Source organism: Pantherophis guttatus, chromosome 4, assembly GCF_059756535.1.
Source record: "Pantherophis guttatus breed Tessera chromosome 4, ASM5975653v1, whole genome shotgun sequence".
Taxonomy (NCBI): domain Eukaryota; kingdom Metazoa; phylum Chordata; class Lepidosauria; order Squamata; family Colubridae; genus Pantherophis; species Pantherophis guttatus.
Genome location: NC_142066.1, coordinates 6099718 through 6118064, shown reverse-complemented (window position 1 = coordinate 6118064; position 18347 = coordinate 6099718). Strand labels below are relative to the sequence as shown.

Here is an 18347-nt window from a genome sequence, read left to right as displayed (position 1 = left end):
ACATCCCAAAAATCAGCTGGCCAGTGGGAAGCATACCCGCACATGCGCAATGGAGCTGAGCTGGGTGACAGCTCGCGTGTCCGCACAGAGGGCTCTGCATGCCAACTGTGGCATGCCTGCCATAGGTTCGCCATCACGGGCCTATAGATTGCAAAGGTTTCCTCATTGTTATTTCTTTCTTTCACCTAGTACAGTGATGGCTAACCTTTTTGCCATCGCGTGCCAAAAGCTGGGGGAGTGCGGGGTAGTCATGTGTACGTGTGCCCACACCCATAATTCTAGGTGCCCTGCCCCCCCATGCATGCATGCGCGATCCCATGCTCCCCCCCCCACTTTTGGCATGTGACAGCATGGTGGGCATGGTAGGCCCGGTTTTTACCCTCCCCAGGCTCCAGAGGCTTTCTAGGAGCCTGGGGAGGATGAAAACAGCCTTCCCCACCCCACCGGAGGCCTTCCAGAGTCCCGAAACAGCCCGTTTGCCAACTTCCAGTGGGCCCAGAAGGCCCAAAAATCAGCTGGCCAGCGCGCACATGCATGCTGGAGCTGAGCTTGGCCAACACTCGCGTGCCCAACAATATGGCTTCGCATGCCACCTGTGGCATGCGTGCCATAGGTTCGCCATCATGGACCTAGTTGATTGACCAATTGTTTCAATCTCCTAAATATCATAAAGTGAGATTTGCCTTCAAGGAAATTTTTTTTTTTTTTTACAGTATCTGAGATTCAAAGCGTGTCCTTGGTAAGACTGCACTTGGAATATTACATCCAGTTTTGGTCACTGTGATATAAAAAATTAATATACTGTATATTGAGACTCCAGAAAGAATCTGGAGCAACAAAGATGATTAGGGGTCTGGAGGAAAAAAACAGATGAAGAACGGTTGCAGGAATTGGGTATGTCTAGTTTAATGAAAAGAAGAACCACGGGTGACATGATAACAGTGTGCCAATATTTAAGGGGCTGCCACAGAAGAGGGGGTCAACCTATCCTCCAAAGTACCTGAAGGCAGGACTGTTGTCGCTCCGTTACCTGAGCCTGTGTCATCGGCAGGAGAGGACTCCGAGAGTGAAGGAGAGGAGTTGGCAAGGCCTCCCTCTCCAGGACCCTCCTCTCTGGCAATGCCTTCGGTGTCCGCCGAAGAGCAAGAGATAGGGCCGGGGCCAAGCACATCCACGCAGCCACAGATGGACAGTGATGAGGGCAATGAGTCTTGGCTGGATCCACGTCAGCGTCGCAGAGATAAGCGCGCGCAACAGAAGAAAGGGTGTGCCCGAGATTAGGCTGAGTCACTGGACCACACCCCACAGGATATAAAAGGGAGTGTGGTAGCCAGTCAAATCTTGTGACGAACAAAGCTGAAAGCTTCCACGCCATTCTGCATTGCCGGACTTTTGCTTTAAGACTTTACTGGACTATCTCTGGACTTGATTGTAATTATTGAGCTGCTTTCCTTTGATATATCAGAAGTGGGGAGAAGTTATCTCTCCTCTTTGTAAATAATAAACTCTTGGCAGGCAGCCACTAGGTTGTTGCCAAGTTCCGTTATCTTAAGGAAAAGGATTTTGCCGGCTGGTTTGGTCTTTAACTCCTGAACATCTGTTGGTGTGTGTGCATGGGGTTGGGGACAGAACAGGACAAGAAGCAATGGATGGAAATTAATCATGAAGAACCTAGAACTAAGGAGAAAATTCCTGAGATTCAAAACAAGTAACCAGTGGAATGACTTGCCTCCAGAAATTGTGGGTACTCCAACACTGAAGGTTTTAAAGAAGAGATTGGACAATCATTTGTCGGAAATGGTATAGGGCCATGATGGCGAACCTATGGCATGCCTGCCACAGGTGGCACTCGTAACCATATCGGTGGGCACACGAGCTCAGCTCCGGCACGCATGTGAGTGCCGGCCAGCTGATTTTCGGGCCTTCTGGGCCCACCAGAAGTAGGGAAACAGGCTGTTTCCTGCCTCCAGAGGGCCTCGGGGGCTGGTGGGGAAGGCCCATTTTTCTCTCTCCCCAGCCTCCAGAGCCTTTCTAGGAGTCTGGGGAGGGTGAAAATGGCCTCCCCCCCCCCAGAGGCCCTCCGGAGGCCGGAAACAGCCCGTTTGCCAACTTCCGGTCCCACCAGAGATTTCCAAACGGGCTGTTTTCAGCCTCTGGAGGGCCTCCAGAGGGGTGGGGATGGCTGTTTTTGCCCTCCCCAGACCCCAGAACCGCTTGTTAACTTTCTGAGCAGTTTGGCAAACTGGCTGTTGGAAGAAATTATTAGGGCAGAGAACCAGTTGTTAAATTACTTGAATCCCACCACTGATTAATGTCCGCTATGCAGTGAGGGTTCCAGACAGATGAGCTGTATTCCAGAATTGGTCTAGCAAAGGTTTTGTATGCCCTAGTTTGCAGTACAACATTACCAGAGAATATGGTTGTCCAGTCTTTTCTTAAAAACCTCCAGTGATGAAGCACCCATGCCTTCTGAAGGCAAGCTATTCCATTAGCTGATTGTTCTCACCATCAGGAAATGTCTCCTTAGTTCTGGGTTGCTTTTCTCCTTGGTTAGTTTCCAACCATTGTTTCTTGTCCTGCCTTTTGGTGCTTTGGAAAATAGTTTGATTCCCTTGTCTTTGTAGGAGCCCCTCAAATTTGGAACAGTGCTAAATTGTATAAGATAAGATATGGTCAATACTCTGTTCAAAAAAGATGTGGGTGAATGTGGGGGGGGAACCAATAAAACTTGATTTAAAAAAATAAAATAAAATAAAAATATTGGAACAGTGCTATTGTGTCATCCCTAGTCCTTCTTTTCATTAAACTAGACATGCCCAATTCCTGTAACCCTTCTTCGTATGTTTTAGCCTCCAGCCTCTATTCAGGAGTGGGATTCAGCCAGTTCGGATCGGTTCGGGTGAACCAGTAGTTCCGACGATCAGCTGGCCCCGCCCACTCTCCCCCGCCCTATCCTGTCCTATATTTCCTTCTTTCTGGCTCAGCTGATTCGTGTGGCACAGCTGATTTTTGTGCCTCCGCAGTTCTACTTACCGGGGTCACGTTAAGGTAAGCAGCTGAGCTTCAAATTGTTGTATTATGAACGCTGCGCACAAGTGCGTTAGGTGTGCATGCGGTCACTGAACTGATTGTTAAACCGGTTGCATCCCCCCCCCAATGCCCTGAATCATTCTTGTTGCTCTTCTCTGCTCTCTTTATAGAGTCTCAATAACGTTTTTATATTGTGGTGACCAAAAACTGGATGCGGTATTCCAAAAGTGTGGTCTTACTAAGGCTTTGTAAAGTGATATTAGAACTTCATGACTGCTTGACTCTATCCCTCTGTTAATGCAGCCTGGGATTGCTTTTGACTTTTTGGGTTGCTGCCACACATCATTAACTATTTGTTGTGTCTGGGAAAATGTCAGCAAACAACTAGAATGGATTTGGAGATGAGTTTTCCAAGCCATGGTGAGAGGTTTAATGTTGTAAAGACACAAAAGAAGGAGAAACTAAGCATTAACCCCAGCTCTACTACAGGCCTGAGTTAACTGTTTGGATAATGCATGGAAGTTATCACATAATTTCCAAGATTTTGTACGCAAACAAGAAGACTGTTTTGATTTTTTTTAAATACTCTGAAATACAAGAGGGCAGGACAAGAAACAATGGGTGAAAACTAATCAAGGAGAGAAGCAATCTAGAACTAAGGAAAAACATTTCTTAACAGTGAGAACAATCAATCAGTGTGATGGCTTGCCTTCAGAAGTTATGATTGCCCCATCACTGGAGACTTTTAAGATGAGATTGGACAGCCATTTGTCTGAAATGGTATTATTATTATTAGTTCAATTTATATGCCGCCTTTCTCCGGAGACTCAGGGTGGCTTACAATGCATTAAAAAAAAAAAAACATTATAAAAACATTTAAAAATTAAAACATTAAACCCATTCACAACATTCATGGCCGGATCTCACAAGATCGCAACAGCGAGATCAATGGCCCCAGGCCTGCCAGAAAAGCCAGGTCTTTACCGCTTTTCGGAAGGCCAATAGGGTGGGGATGGTCTGGACCTCAGGAGGTAACTGGTTCCAGAGAGCTGGGGCAGCCACAGAGAAGGCCCTCCCCTGCGGGCCCACCAGCCAGCATTGTTTAGCTGACAGGACCCAGAGGAGACCAACTCTGTGGGATCTTACCAGTCACTGGGAGCTATGCGGTAGAAGGAGGTCTCGAAGATAACCTGGCCCTGAGCTACGTAGGGCTTTAAAGGTAATAACCAATACCTTGAATTGTGCCCGGAGACCAATAGGGAGCCAGTGCAGCTCGCGGAGAATTGGTGTAATGTGGGTGTATCTAGGTGCACCCACGACAGCTCGCGCGGCTGCATTCTGGACCAACTGTAGTCTCTGAACACTTTTCAAGGGTAGCCCCATGTAGAGCGCGTTGCAATAATCTAACCATGAGGTGACAAGGGCATGAGTGACTGTGAGGAGAGCCTCCCGATCCAAATAGGGTCGCAATTGGTGCACCAGGCGAACTTGTGCAAAGGTCCCCCTAGCCACAGCTGTCAGATGTTGCTCTAATCTTAGCTGTGAGTCTAGGAGGATGCCCAAATTGTGAGCCCATTCTGAGGAGGACAGTTTCTCTCCCCCCCCCCCCAGAACCAAAGATGGACAATCAACATAGTCTTTAGGAGGCAATACCCACAGCCGTTCGGTCTTGTCTGGGTTAAGTCTGAGGCTTAAGTATAGGACAGGGGTCAGCAACCCATGGCTCTGGAGCTGCATGTGGCTCTTTCAGACCTCTGCTGTGGCTCCCTGTTGATGGTCAGCTCCACAACTGATAGGGCTTTTGGTTAGGACAGGTAGACGAAAAAGGATGCTGTGCTAGGTGGGGAAACCAGACTTCCAGTCGGCAGAGGAAAAAGAACACTGCACTAGGAGGGGACTATGATGGGGAAACTGGACTTCCGGTCGCCTCCAGAATTGAACGAGGGCTTCCGGTTAGGACCTTTGTGGCTCTTTGAGTGTTTAAGGTTGCCGACCCCTGGTATAGGGTCTCCTGCTTGAGCAGGGAGTTAGACAAGAAGACCTCCCAGGCCCATTCCAATTCAGTTATTCTATATTCTGATATACAACATTTGTCAGCTCATTGATTCTCATACTTCTTACGACCTGTCTAAATTGGATGGGAGCATTTTTGACTAGATGATTTAAGTAGGAGTTGGGCTACATGACCTCCAAGTTCCCTTCAAACTCTGTTCTATTCCATTCTATTGTCCCAAAGGTGTTTTTTTCAAGAGGCAACTGGACTTTTTGGTTTTTCTTTGAAGACGTTTCGCTTCTCATCCGAGAAGCTTCCAAGAAACATCTTCAAAGAAAAACCAGAAAGTCCAGTTGCCTCTTGAAAAAGCACCTTTGGGACAACCATGACCTGTTCTGTTCTGTTCTGTTCTGTTCTGTTCTATTCTCAACACTCCCATGTAACACCGCTTCTGCGCGAGCTGCACTGGCTCCCGGTGGTCTTCCGGGTACAATTCAAGGTGCTGGTTGCTACCTTTAAAGCACTCCATGACTTGGGACATGGGTATTTACAAGACTGCCTTCTGCCTCCAATAGCCTCCCATCGACCGGTACGCTCCCACAGAGAGGGGTTCCTCCGGGTGCCGTCGGCTAGGCAATGTTGGCTGACGACCCCCAGGGGGAGAGTATTCTCTGTGGGGGGCCCTACCCTCTGGAATGAGCTGCCCCCGGAGATTCGTAGGATTCCCGACCTTCGTACCTTTCGTCGCACCCTAAAAACATTATTATTCCAACAAGCAGGGCTGGCCTAACTATTTTAATGGGTTGTTTTATTAGAGTTTTTGGCCAATTTATTTAATTGTTTTAATTGCTTTTAATTTTTATATTGTTATGGTTTTATTTCTGGCCCTGAGTCCTTCGGGAGAAGGGCAATATAGAAATTCAATAAAATAAATAAATAAATAAATAAATAAATTCTATTCTATTCTATTTTTTTCCTCTTGGACAACATTGCAAAATTGACTAGGTCATGTTTTTTTTAGAGCAACAAATATTTACAGGTGTTGTTGACCAGTTTAAATAAAATCTGGGTGTTTTTTTTTCTCAGTGATAGAATGTTTGGACCTCTAAAAGACAATAAAAGAGAAAGAAGGGAAGTTCTCCATGGTTGAGAGCATTTCACATGGCAATTTCGGGAACTCAGACCACATCAATGGGGTTGTTGTTGTTGTTTTCACACCTTCAATTCACACCTTCACGCAACCCTAAGGACATTACTAACTGCTAATTTTTGTTTTGTTTTTAAATGACACATCCTGAAAACATGAGCACAACTTTGAAGGACCTGTTCATCAAGGACATAATTCTCAAAGGAGGAACAGGATCCAGTCGAGCAACAGAAGCCCAATGGTGTCCCCGGCATTTGGTTTGGTGAGTAAAAAAGAGGTACCCTTATTCGACTTTCTACCTCCTGGGAAGTTAGAAATAAATGAGAATACTGGGAGAACAAGGACTTTCCTGGAATCAGATGCCACCTGTGGGACAAGAGGGCAAGGTAAGATGTCTTGGAACAAGAATTTGAATCTGTCATTTTATTAGATTTCTTGTCATTGTACTTAGTTTTCCTAGCGTTGAGGACTAGTAAGGCTTGTTGTGCTCTTCAACATATGCTCAAAGATCTACCAAAGGGACTGAATTTGTATGGTAGGACTGTGTAGTTGATTCTACTACATTCCCTGAAATCTCAGTTGGGCATCCTGGCTGAGAACATCATTGATGGAGCAATTCTGCCTAAAGCTAAGAATGGGCTCCTCCTCTCCTCCTTGAAGGTGATCATATTTTTAGTCAGGAGTTAGCAGGAAGGAAGAGTTGTACAACACACGATCTTGCTGAGCTGGAAAACTGCCCTCCACTCAGTTAGAGAAAAGTCCTAAAATGAGTGGTGAAGATGTTCTGCTCGTTTCTTCAAAGCATCACAAAAAAAGCTAGAAGGATCTGCATGTTCCATCTGGCCTACCTTACCACCTTTGTCCCTCATCTCCTTGTTTAGTTTAATGCTAAGAAAATATACATGGGATTAAGCTACATGGGGTTAAGGGAACCTGGCATTCATCTGGAAGACTTCTTGTTTCTAACAAAGGAAACAGTGGTGGAGCTACTGCGACCCTCACTGATTCCAAACTTGACAAATTATTTGATCTGCAGCAGACAAACTGAGCATCTAGCAGTGGGGTTACCCAGGTGTCTGCCTATGCTGATGCTTCATTGATAAAGCTCAAGATTACAGCTAAATTACAATAGCTAGTGATACTCAAAGCAGCTTCTTAAAAATTCACCCAAAACTTCATGTTTGCCCAGATGCATTCTAGATCTTCAGGCAAGATAGTTTTCCTGATTCCTGAATGATAAGCCATAAGATAAGCTACCTGTTGCCATGAAAAATGGTGCCACCTGGCTATCTGCTCAAAGCCAAGGAAGACCAAGTTAAGTTTGGGAACATCTGGATTAGCTCTTCGCTAGATAGCATTAGAATAAGCAGCTTAGCCTTTAGATCTGCTGGAAATTTCTTGAGCATCTATCTGAGTGATGCTTCTCAAATAAGCTAGTGGGAACCAGGGACACTGAGAGCTGAGTACTAGGGTTAACAAAAGTTAGCAGGAAGCAGCAATGCTTACCCCAAGCCTCAAAACCAACTGGGGTTTAGGCTTCATAGGAGCTAGTAAGGAAGCACAGGAGCTTGCCACAAGCCTTAGGGTCAAGATTGAAAGGTTTTCTACCTGGTAGCTTAGCTCCTAAGTAAACTTGGAGGAAGCAGCTTAACGGGGCATCTACTGTTATCACATAGCTCAGAGCTTGGGTTCATCTAAGCTAGTGGGGATCAGGTTGCCTTATCTAAGCCCGATCCTCAACTGAGACTTCCTAGTCCAGCTAGCTATTATATTTCAAGGCAGCAAGTAGAGAGCTACAAGGCTTAAGCTAAATGTCATGCTTGATGAGGATATTTTTTAACTTCTTACCTCAATTCAGCTAGGGCTGAAGGCCAGCCACACTCAGTGTTTCTCTAGCTTGGCAACTTTGAGATGTCTGAACTTCAACTCCCATGTTAGGAGCTCAAGAAGTCCACATGCCTTAAAGCTGGCAAAGTTGACCTTGATCTGCAATCTGGGGGTCATGTATCTAGTGAGGATTAAAGAAGCTACCTAGTCTTCTCCGACCTTGAGGCTTAGTAGAGACATTCTTGCTTACCAGCTATTTGCTGTGCTCGAGACAAGCTATTGAGGAGCAAGCGGTTGAAGCCTAGCAATTAGTCTCATGTTCAACAGAGCTTCTTTATGTCCATGGGCTCTATGAGCTTAGGTCAGCTAAGGGGTTGGTTTACTACAAACTGGATCCTGAGCTTTTTTCAACTCCCAAATAACTGCTAGGATTTTTTTTTTCATTCCCAGCTAAATGCTAGGATTCTGATAAGCTAGTGAACAGCCAGGAAGCTCCTACAAGTTCTCATATGTAGTGTGGAGCTCTTGGAGCTCCATAATGAACCACATTACAAAAAAAAAAAGATGTGGAGACTTTGGAAAGAAGAGCAGCTAAGATGATTAAAGGCCTGGAGACTAAAACACATGAACCAGATGCAGGATTTGGGTTTGGCTAATCTAGAGAAAAGAAGGACTAGGGGCAACATGGTAGCCGTCTATCGTTTCTAGGGGGATAGACTGCTAGGGGGATCAAGTTGTCTTATCTGAGCCCGATCCTCAGCTGAGACTTCCTAGTCCATCAGACTGTTGCATTTCAAAGAAGCAAGCTGCAAGCTTTCTAAGCTAAGCTCCATGCTCAACTGGGAGATTTTGTTTTACCTCCTAGCTCACTATTGTGATTCAGCTAGGGCTCAAGCAGGTCAAACACATATTTTGTTTTGCTCAGTGGTTCTCCAGCTTGGCAACTTTGAGATGTCTGAACTTCAGCTCCCATGTTAGGAGCTCAAGAAGTCCACACGCCTTAAAGCTGGCAAGCTTTAGCTTGATCTGCAATCTGTAGCTCGTGTATCTACTAAGGATTCAGGAAGCTTCCTAGCCCTACTCCAAGCTTGAGGCTTAACTGAGACATTCTTACCAGCCGTTTTCTGTGCTTTAGATAAGCTATTGAAGAGCAAGGGGCTTGTGTTAAACAGGGAGTTTCTTTCTATCCACGGACTCTATGTTGTTAGTTGCGAAGTTGTGTCCAACCCATCGCGACCCCATGGACAACGTTCCTCCAAGCCTTCCTGCCCTTTACCATCCTCTGGAGTCCATTTAAGCTCACACCGACTGCTTCAGTGACTCCATCCAGCCACCTCATTCTCTGCCGTCACCTTCTTCTTTGGCCCTCAATCGTTCCTAGCATTAGGTTCTTCTCCAGTGAGTCCTTCCTTCTTATGGTCCAACTTTCACAGCCAGACATTGCAACTGGGAAAACCGTAGCCTTGACTATACTCACTTTTTAGTATGCTGTCTAGATTTGCCATAGTTTTCCTCCCCAGGAGCGTCTTTTAATTTCTTGGCTGTAGTCCCCATCTGCGGTGATCTTGGAGCCCAGGAAAATAAAATCTGTCACTACCTCCATTTCTTCCCCATCTATTTGCTAGGAACGGACTCTATGTGTTTAGGTCAATTAATGGGCTGAATTACTCCAAGATGGAGGCTGAGCATTTATATTTTTAATGCCCAGCTAAATGCTAGGATTTAGGAAAGCTAGGAGCAGGCGGTAAGGTGGTTATTTCAAACCATGCTTAACTGGAAGACTGCTAGCTGGCTTTGGCATTCAGCTAAGCCAGTCAGTTAGAATGCTACAAGTGGCATTCTTAACAAGGAGTTGCTTGATCTCCAACCATAGAACTCAAGTTGACAATGAACAGGGAAGCTGCTTGCTCCAAGCTTGATGCTTGGCCAAGACATCCTCAACCATCTGACTGAATGCTACCATTCAGGGTAGCTGATCCAGAAAAAAGTAGACTTATTCCAAGCTTCATGGCCAACTAGGAGATTTTTTTTTTGATCTCCTAGCTTACTATGATTCTGCTAAGCTGGGGGGGAAGAGGGGGAAATTTGAAGCTTGCCCAAGCTTCCAAATCTCCTGCTTAGCTAGAAGCTTTGTGATGACTAGGATTTGAGCAGCTGGGCTCATAAGAAGCTTGTGGAAAGGAACAGGGATGCCCAAGTATCTGCTACAACCCTAATACTGATCTTTCACATTTTTAATCATCGGCTAGCTCTAGAATGTAGGGAGGCTGGTTTGAAGCAAGTGGGCTTATTCCATGCTTCATGCTGGGAGGATGTTCACAGCCTAGCTGAGTGCATAGGGTTCTACCAAGCTAATCAAGGAAGAAAGGAGCTAGCTAATGGGGTGTCTGCTCCATCCCTTACACCTAGGGATCTCTTTGATCATTGTCCAAGAGATGAGATGAGTTCCTGAAAGGGTGAGGAGCAAGGGAACCAGGATTCCTTCTTCAAATCTGACATTTCAATAGAAGGTTGAGATCTTTCTTATAGAGAGCGCAAAGGTTCCAGTAAGCTAGCAGAGAAAGAAAAAGTAATGGAGGAATAGTTCCAAGCCTGATTCTCAGCTAGGACGGGGTCAGCAACCTGCGGCTCTGGAGCCACATGCGGCTCTTTCAGCCCTCTGCTGTGGCTCCCTGTTGCTGGTCAGCTCCACAATTGATAGGTCTTTCGGTTAGGACAGGTAGAGAAAAAAGGATGCTGCGCTAGAAGGAGACTATGATGGGGGAACCGGACTTCTGGTCGGCTCCAGAATTGAACGGGGGCTTCCAGTTAGGACCTTTGTGGCTCTTTGAGTGTTTAAGTTTGCCGACCCCTGAGCTAGGATATTGTTATTAGCAGCTGAATGATATGGTTAAGAACATCCAGGAAGCTCCTACAAGTCTCATGTGTATTATGGAGCTCCTTGATCTCCATGTCGAAGTCTAGATTTCAAATAAAGTAGTGAAGAACAAGGAGGTTACTCACCCCAACTCTCAGGCTGAACTGAGATATCCTCAATCATTTAGCTGAATGCTAGGAATCAGTAAAGCTAGTGGGGGCAAGGGATGATGATGATGATGATGATATTATTCATTCAGTCTTGGTGATTGTATGGGCCAGGTCTCTCCACATCTTCTGATCTTGCAATACTTTTTTTTTTTTTTAGTTGTTCTATGCTCTGGCTGGTGTCAGGTTTGATGGTGTCCAGCCATCAGGTTTTTTGGAGCTTCTCTCCTAGTTAAGAACATCTCCAACTCTGCTGTACAGCTGAGAATGTCTGGCTCACTCAACTGGGAGCTTGGGTTCACAGGAGATAGCATGAGTCTGTAGAGGTTCTCAGTCATCCAGGTCATGGTTGTCCCAAAGGTGCTTTTTCAGGAGGCAACTGGACTTTCTTGGGTTTTTTTCTTTTCTTTTGAAGACGTTTCGCTTCTCATGCAAGAAGCTTCTTCAGCTCTGACTGGGTAAGCGGGGAATGGAAGGATTTCATTGTCTGCAAGTAATATCAATCCTTCCATTCTCCCACTATCCTGTCAGAGTTGAAGAAGCTTCTTGGATAAGAAGTGAAACGTCTTCAAAAGAAAAAAACAAGGAAGCTAGCATGTATCAAGGGGTTATCAGGAGGTCCGTTCTGAGTGTGATGAACAGCTGACACCGCAGCTGGATCCTTTGTGTTCATTGTTAATTGGTTAGAAGAGAACTTCCTGCAGATCTCACATGCAACAGGAGGCTTTTGAATTCCCTATCTTAGTCCTAGGATTTAAAATAGAGGGGTGGGGGGGGAGCCAGAAGGCTGCCTCTTCCGAGCCCCAAGTTGTTTCCAAGCATTCATATGAAGAGCCGAGGTGGTGTAGTGGTTAGAGTGCAGTACTGCAGGCTACTTCAGCTGACTGCTAACTGCAGTTCGGCAGTTCAAATCTCACCAGGCTAAAGGTTGACTCAGCCTTCCATCCTTCCGAGATGGATAAAATGAGGACCCAGATTGTTGGGGGCGATAGGCTGACTCTGTAAACCGCTTAGAGAGGGCTGTAAAGCACTATATAAGTCTAAGTGCTATTGTTATTGATATGCTTCAGGTAACTTAGGCCAGAGCTAGAAGTCCCATCCTCAGCACTAAGCTTTATGGTCTCCTAGCTAAGTGCTAGGTGTCAGGTTAAGGTAGTGGGGACTGAGAAGGCTGCGGTTCGTCAGCCCGGGATTTCACCAAGCTCATCAGAGCCCGCTAATCCCCGACTGTCTCTCCGCAACGCTTCTGGTCGAACAGAAGGCTGCTGGGTTTCTATTTGTCTTGAAATGGTATAGGGTTTCTTGGCTGAGCAGGAGATTGGACTAGAAGAATAGAATAAAATAACAGAGTTGGAAGGGACCTTGGTGGTCTTCTAGTCCAACCCCCTGCTTAGGCAGGGAAGACCTCCAATGTCCCTCCCAATTTTTGTTATTTTGTTCTGTTATTCTGTTATCTTCTCTCTGCTAGGATTCAGTGAAGCTAGTGAGAAGCAAGTGGGTGAAGTTTATTCCAAGCTTCATACAGAACTGGACATAACAGAATAACAGAGTTGGAAGGGATCTTGTATGTCATTTAATCCAACCCCCTGCCCAAGGAGATCCTACGCCATTTCTGACAGATGGCAGTCCAGTCTCTTCTTGAAAGCCTCCATTGATGAAGCTCCCACAACTTCTGAAGGCAACTTCTGTTCCATGGGTGGATTGTTCTCCCTGTCAGAAAATTTCTCCTTATTTCTAGGTTGAATCTCCCTTTGATTAGTTTCCATCCATTATTCCTTGTCTGGCCTTCAGGTGCTTTGGAAAATAGGTTGACCCACCCACCCCCTCTTCTTTGGGGCAGCCCCTCAAATATTGGAAGACTGCTAACATGTCTCCCCTGGTCCTTCTTTTCATCAAACTAGAAACACCCAGTTCCTGCAACCGTTCTTCATATGTTTTAGCCTCCAGTCCCCTAATCATCTTTGTTGCTCTTCTCTGCACTCTTTCTTTTTCTGCACTCTATTCTATGGGATAGAGTGCTCCCATTGATAGTATCAATGATCTCTATGTAGGGATGTCTTCTATAATATGACTCACTTAAGACAGTGTTGTGGGAATTAGATGGTCAGCAGAGTGATTGCATGGAGGAAAACTTTGTGCCTAGTTATTTTGGCATGCAGTGCCCTATTAGTGGCGTCCTGAGAGGAGAAGTTGAAACAATTTATGTCCAGCATGTGAGATAGATATTTTAATCATCGGCTAGCTCTAGAATGTAGGGAGGCTGGTTTGAAGCAAGTGGGCTTATTCCATGCTTCATGCTGGGAGGATGTTCACAGCCTAGCTGAGCGCATAGGGTTCTACCAAGCTAATCAAGGAAGAAAGGAGATAGCTAATAGGGTGTCTGCTCCATCCCTTACACCTAGGGATCTCTTTGATCATTGTCCAAGAGATGAGATGAGTTCCTGAAAGAGTGAGGAGCAAGGGAACCAGGATTCCTTCTTCAAATCTGACATTTCAATAGAAGGTTGAGGTCCTTCTTATAGAGAGCGCAAAGGTTCCAGTAAGCTAGCAGAGAAGGAAAAAGTAATGGAGGAATAGTTCCAAGCCTGATTCTTAGCTAGGATAGGGGTCAGCAACCCGTAGATATTTTCTCAGCCCTCTTTCTGGTCATGCAGTCCACAGGTCTTCAACGGAAGGCAGACTGGTTGCACTTGGTCTGCTGTGTGGATGCTTGGGTGGTTTCGGGGTGGGGGATTTTTGGTGGGTGTATCTGGGGATTGTCATGTGTGTTGGGCTTGGTCTCTGGGTGTTATGTGAATTTCGTTGTATGGGTATACTGTGTATATATGTACAAAGACAATAAACTTTATATATATAATTGTTTTTTCTAACTATCAGTTGAAGTCTCTACCTGTCCTGTTTGGCTGCTGTGCCGAAATGGACTAATTATTGACGTACAAATGACCAACTTGATAATTCCTCTGTAGAATTGTATCAGCAGATCCTTGGGCAATTTGAGTTTTCGGAGTCGATGCTGAAAGAACATTCTTTGTTGTGCCTTTTTAATGAAGGTTCTAATGTTAGGCGTCCATTTCAAGTCCTGGCAGACAATAGAACCCAGAAATGTGAAGGTCTCTCTACTCTTCATACTCTGTTATCTAATATTGTAAGAGGTGGTAGAACAGGAGAACCTCTCCTAAAATCTACTAGCATCTTTATAGTTTAAGAGGGTTCAGCTGCAGATTGTTCTGGCTGCACCCCAGGGCCAGTTGTTCTACCTCTCGTCTATGTGCAGACTCATCATTGTCTCCAGTGAGATCAATGATTTTTGTATCATCTGGAAACCTCAGTGCTTTAACAGAGGGATCCTCCAAGATGCAGTCATGGTTATAGAAAGAGAAGAATAATGGAGAGAGCACACAGCTCAGGGGTGGGGGTGGGGGAGGGCTCCTGTGCTAATTGAATGACTATTTGATGTGATTTTTCCATAGTTTCACCTTCTGCTTCCTATTTGTTAGAAAACGTATAATCCATCTACAGGTGTGGTCAGACGCAGCTAGCTGAGTCCGTTTAGAGAGGGGCATTTCTGGAAGGATGGCATTGAGTGCCGAGCTGAAGTGTACAGAAAGGACCTTTACATAGGTCTTTGGGGGATTCAAGATGTTGTAGCTCAGTGCCATATGGACTGCATCCTTTGTCCATCTATTTGCATGGTAGGCAAGTCTCAAGGGCTCTAGCAGTAGATCCGTCATGACTTTCAGGTGGGCCAGCACTAACCTTTCGAAGGTTTTCACAACTACAGATGTCAGAGCAACCTTTCTGTAGTTGTTCAACTCCTTGATGGAGGGTTTCTTGGGCACTGGGATGATAGTAGAGAGGTTTGAAGTGAGATATAACCAGGAGTGGGATTCAGCCAGTTCAGACCAGTTCGGGCAAACCGGATGCTAATTTTACATCTGCTTTGCCGAACCTGTAGTTGTAAGGACTGGCTGGCCCCTCCCACCCTGCCCCACCCCTCCCAGGAGTCTCCACGCAGCCTGTTTTGGATGCCAGATAAGCGCAGTGGCTGCGCAGAGTCTGGGTAGGGCAAAAAACAGGCTTCCCAGTAGTTCCGGAAGTCTGGAAACAGGCCCATTCTGGCCTCCTGGGGGAGGCCATTTTCACCCTCCCGGAGGCTCGAAAAAACCCTCCAGAGCTTGGTGAGGGTGAAAATGCCCCCCCCCACCATGGTGTAGTAGGCCGTGTAGGCCACGCCCACCATGGCCACGCTCACCCAGCAACTGAGCAGAGAACTGGTTGCTAAAATTTTTGAATTCCACCCCTAGACATAAGACATCTTCATTAATTTATTAAAGATGAAGATGAGGGCCAGTTGGTCAGCACAGACACCAAGAGGGGGTTACGTTGTTTGGGCCTGGTGTTTTCCCAGCCTTTTGTCTGTGAAACAGATCTCACACATCTTTTTTGGGGACCACTAGAGGTGGGAGGAGCAGAGGGATAGACTCAGGTGTAGAAGACTTGGCTGTTGGTGTATCTGAGATGGAGAGGGTAGTGATAGTTGACAGTGGTCTCCTCTCAGACCTTCAGTAGAACACACATTCAAGTCATCTGCCAGTTGTCAATTCTCTTTAGCAAGGGAGTAGGCCTTCAAACCTGCCACATTTACTACTGTGGGAAACAGGGAGCAGGGATTGTATGGAGCCAGGGTGATATATAGTCATAATAACATTCCTTTCTCAGAGAGTCAAGGTCATCTTGCCCTGCACCTGGAGGCTGGAACTGGGAGGCATCTCCAGTTGGAACAGTGCTTTGATTGGACCATGTGATGGACTTGTAGGTGCTGGGCAGGGACTTGGATTTTTCCTTGGGTGGGAAAAACCTTGAAACTTTCAGATTCGGGTTTTCCCAGATGTGCCAATATGAAATGTAATAAAATGTAACTTTGAGGAAACTCAAGCCTCAGAGGTTTTTTTTGTTGGGGGTGTTACTTGGTACCCTGACATTCATGGGATTTGGTCATCTAAGGTTTGCAATGACTTGTTTAAGCAAACTTGGAGTGCTATGCAGACTCCAACTATGATAAATGAAGAAAACTCTTGAGGGGCATAATAGGGTATGCAAATAATGAATGGTGTCTCAAAGTTTATTTCATTTATTCAGTGTAGAGTACTAGTATAGTGACATGTTTACATCATCATTGTTAATATAAAAACATATACCTCCTCCATTTTTTTAACCTGATGTTTTTACAATTCTTTCTGCCCTTTGAATCTGAAATCCTGAGATTGGCAGGCAGCTGTCATTAATCGAATCATTCAGCCATGTTTCAATGAAGCAGAGGGTTGCTGAGTTGGAAAAACCTGATTTGTTCCTATTTGAAAGGAGCCATTCATCTATTTTATTTATGAGTGAGAGAAGGTTGGTTAAATACAGTGAGGGGAGGGGAGATATTCTTACCTGTTTCTCCTCCTTCTCTTGTTTCTCTTTTGCTTCTCTTTAAAGTACCATGCTGAAAGAGATAACCGCTGTTCCCTCAGTCAGAATTTCCTCCTCCTTTGAAAAGAAGGGATAAATAGTTCCAGACATCTGCTTGTAATTTAAAGTCCACTGTCTTAGTATTTAAATTCTCACCTCCTGAGTGTGAAATTCAGAGAGAGTCAACGAAAAATAATAGAAAACATAATTACTTAGAAAGCATTTCACCAAGGTTGCCATCTTTAATGGGATATAAACTCACTATCTTTGCTGTGTTATCTTTATCTTCCCCTACAGCTTCCCCTACAGCCCCAACAGTGTTTCCACTATCTCCTTGTAACCAAGACATTGCCACCGTTTCCCAAGTTTCCATCGGTTGTCTCGTCAAAGGCTACTTCCCTCAACCAGCCACAGTGCAATGGAATTCAGGCGCTATCACCAGTGGAATCCACAACTTCCCTCCAGTTATGCTCGGATCCAACTACTATACTCACAGCAGCCAGCTCACCATCCCCGTCAGCAAGTGGCAATCCGAGACATTTGAGTGCAACGTCAACCATGCAGCAACCAGCACCAGAATTAACAAAAGAATTGACCGTGAGTCCAGTAAAGCTATTATCTTTTTCTCTACTCAAGGGCAGTTGATTCGTCAAAGATGAGAAAATCCAAATGTGATTTGGATGATTTGGGTGGAAACAATGACAATTGTGAAGGTACAAGTAATCCTCGGCTTACAGCCATTTAGCAACCATTCAAAGTTATAACAGCAGTGAAAAAAAAGTGATTTATGAATGACCCGTTTTTCATCACTTATGGTTGTTGCCACGTCCTCGTGGTCACGTGATCAAAATTCATATTTGAGGCTCATATTTGTGACGGTTGCAGTGTCCCAGGGTCATGTCACATATTTTGTGACCTTCCGACAGGCAGAGTCAATGGGGGAGCCAGATTTACTTAACAACCATGTTACTAATTTAATAACTGTAGTAATTCACTTAACAACTGTGGAAAGAAAGGTTGTAAAATGGGGCAAAACTTACCTAACAAATGCCTTTCTTAGCAGTATAATGTCAGGGTTCCGACGGATGCCCTAATTAAATCATGTGCCTCGAGCCAAGCTTCAAAAGAAATCCAGTCATTTATTAGGAGCTTCATGTCGGCATGTTCCAAGTGAAGCCAACTCTGATCCCACGTAATTTGCGGCCCAAATTTGACCCCGTTTCCCCCCTCCCCCCAGGGTGTGTTATCAGTCACATTTGCCAATGGAGCAATTTTGTGGGTTGTAGAGATCACTCCCTTCCAGCTGCTGTGGGTAACTCTGGGAGACAGCCTTGTTTTTTGGCAGCCATGCTGCTTCCCTGTTTTCCTATCCCCCTTGCCTATGGCAACTCGGAAGCAAGCCAGGGATACTTTGCAAGTTTACATATAAATTGTGGGCTCAATTGTTGCTACAAGTTGAGGACTACCTGTAGTCTCCTCAAAAGGTACTTATGAACCAAAGTCAGGAGGAAAGGCAGGAGTGGCCATCACCTGTTGGAAGGAATTAAGGCAAAAGTTGATATAGACCAGGAAAACAAGTTTTGAAGGGGGATTTAGAAGTCAAAGTAATGTTTGGGTAAGAGGTCAAGGATTTTCCAAGCCATGCAATCTTTCAATCAGAAGTCCCTCAAGAAAATTCATGGGGTGGGGGGGGGAGCTGAGAAGACCTATTGATGAAGGATAGGGGTTGTATTAGGCTACTACCCAAGGTGGATTAGAATAGAATAGAATAGAATAGAATAGAATAGAATAGAATAGAATAGAATAGAATAGAATAGAATAGAATAGAATAGAATAGAATAACAGAGTTGGAAGGGACCTTGGAGGTCTTCT

General features: G+C 45.3%; 2 gene segments (V, D, J or C); both read left to right on the top strand.

The window, feature by feature from the left end:
* The window catches only part of LOC117658371 (Ig gamma-2C chain C region-like), a 172781-nt gene that overhangs the window by 87430 nt on the left and 67004 nt on the right, over window positions 1-18347 (top strand).
* LOC132710242 (immunoglobulin heavy constant epsilon-like) overlaps window positions 1-18347 on the top strand; it is a 147081-nt gene that overhangs the window by 87021 nt on the left and 41713 nt on the right. Inside the window, 1 exon segment of the C gene segment in view lies at window positions 16773-17072. Within this exon segment, the coding sequence occupies window positions 16773-17072 (300 nt within the window).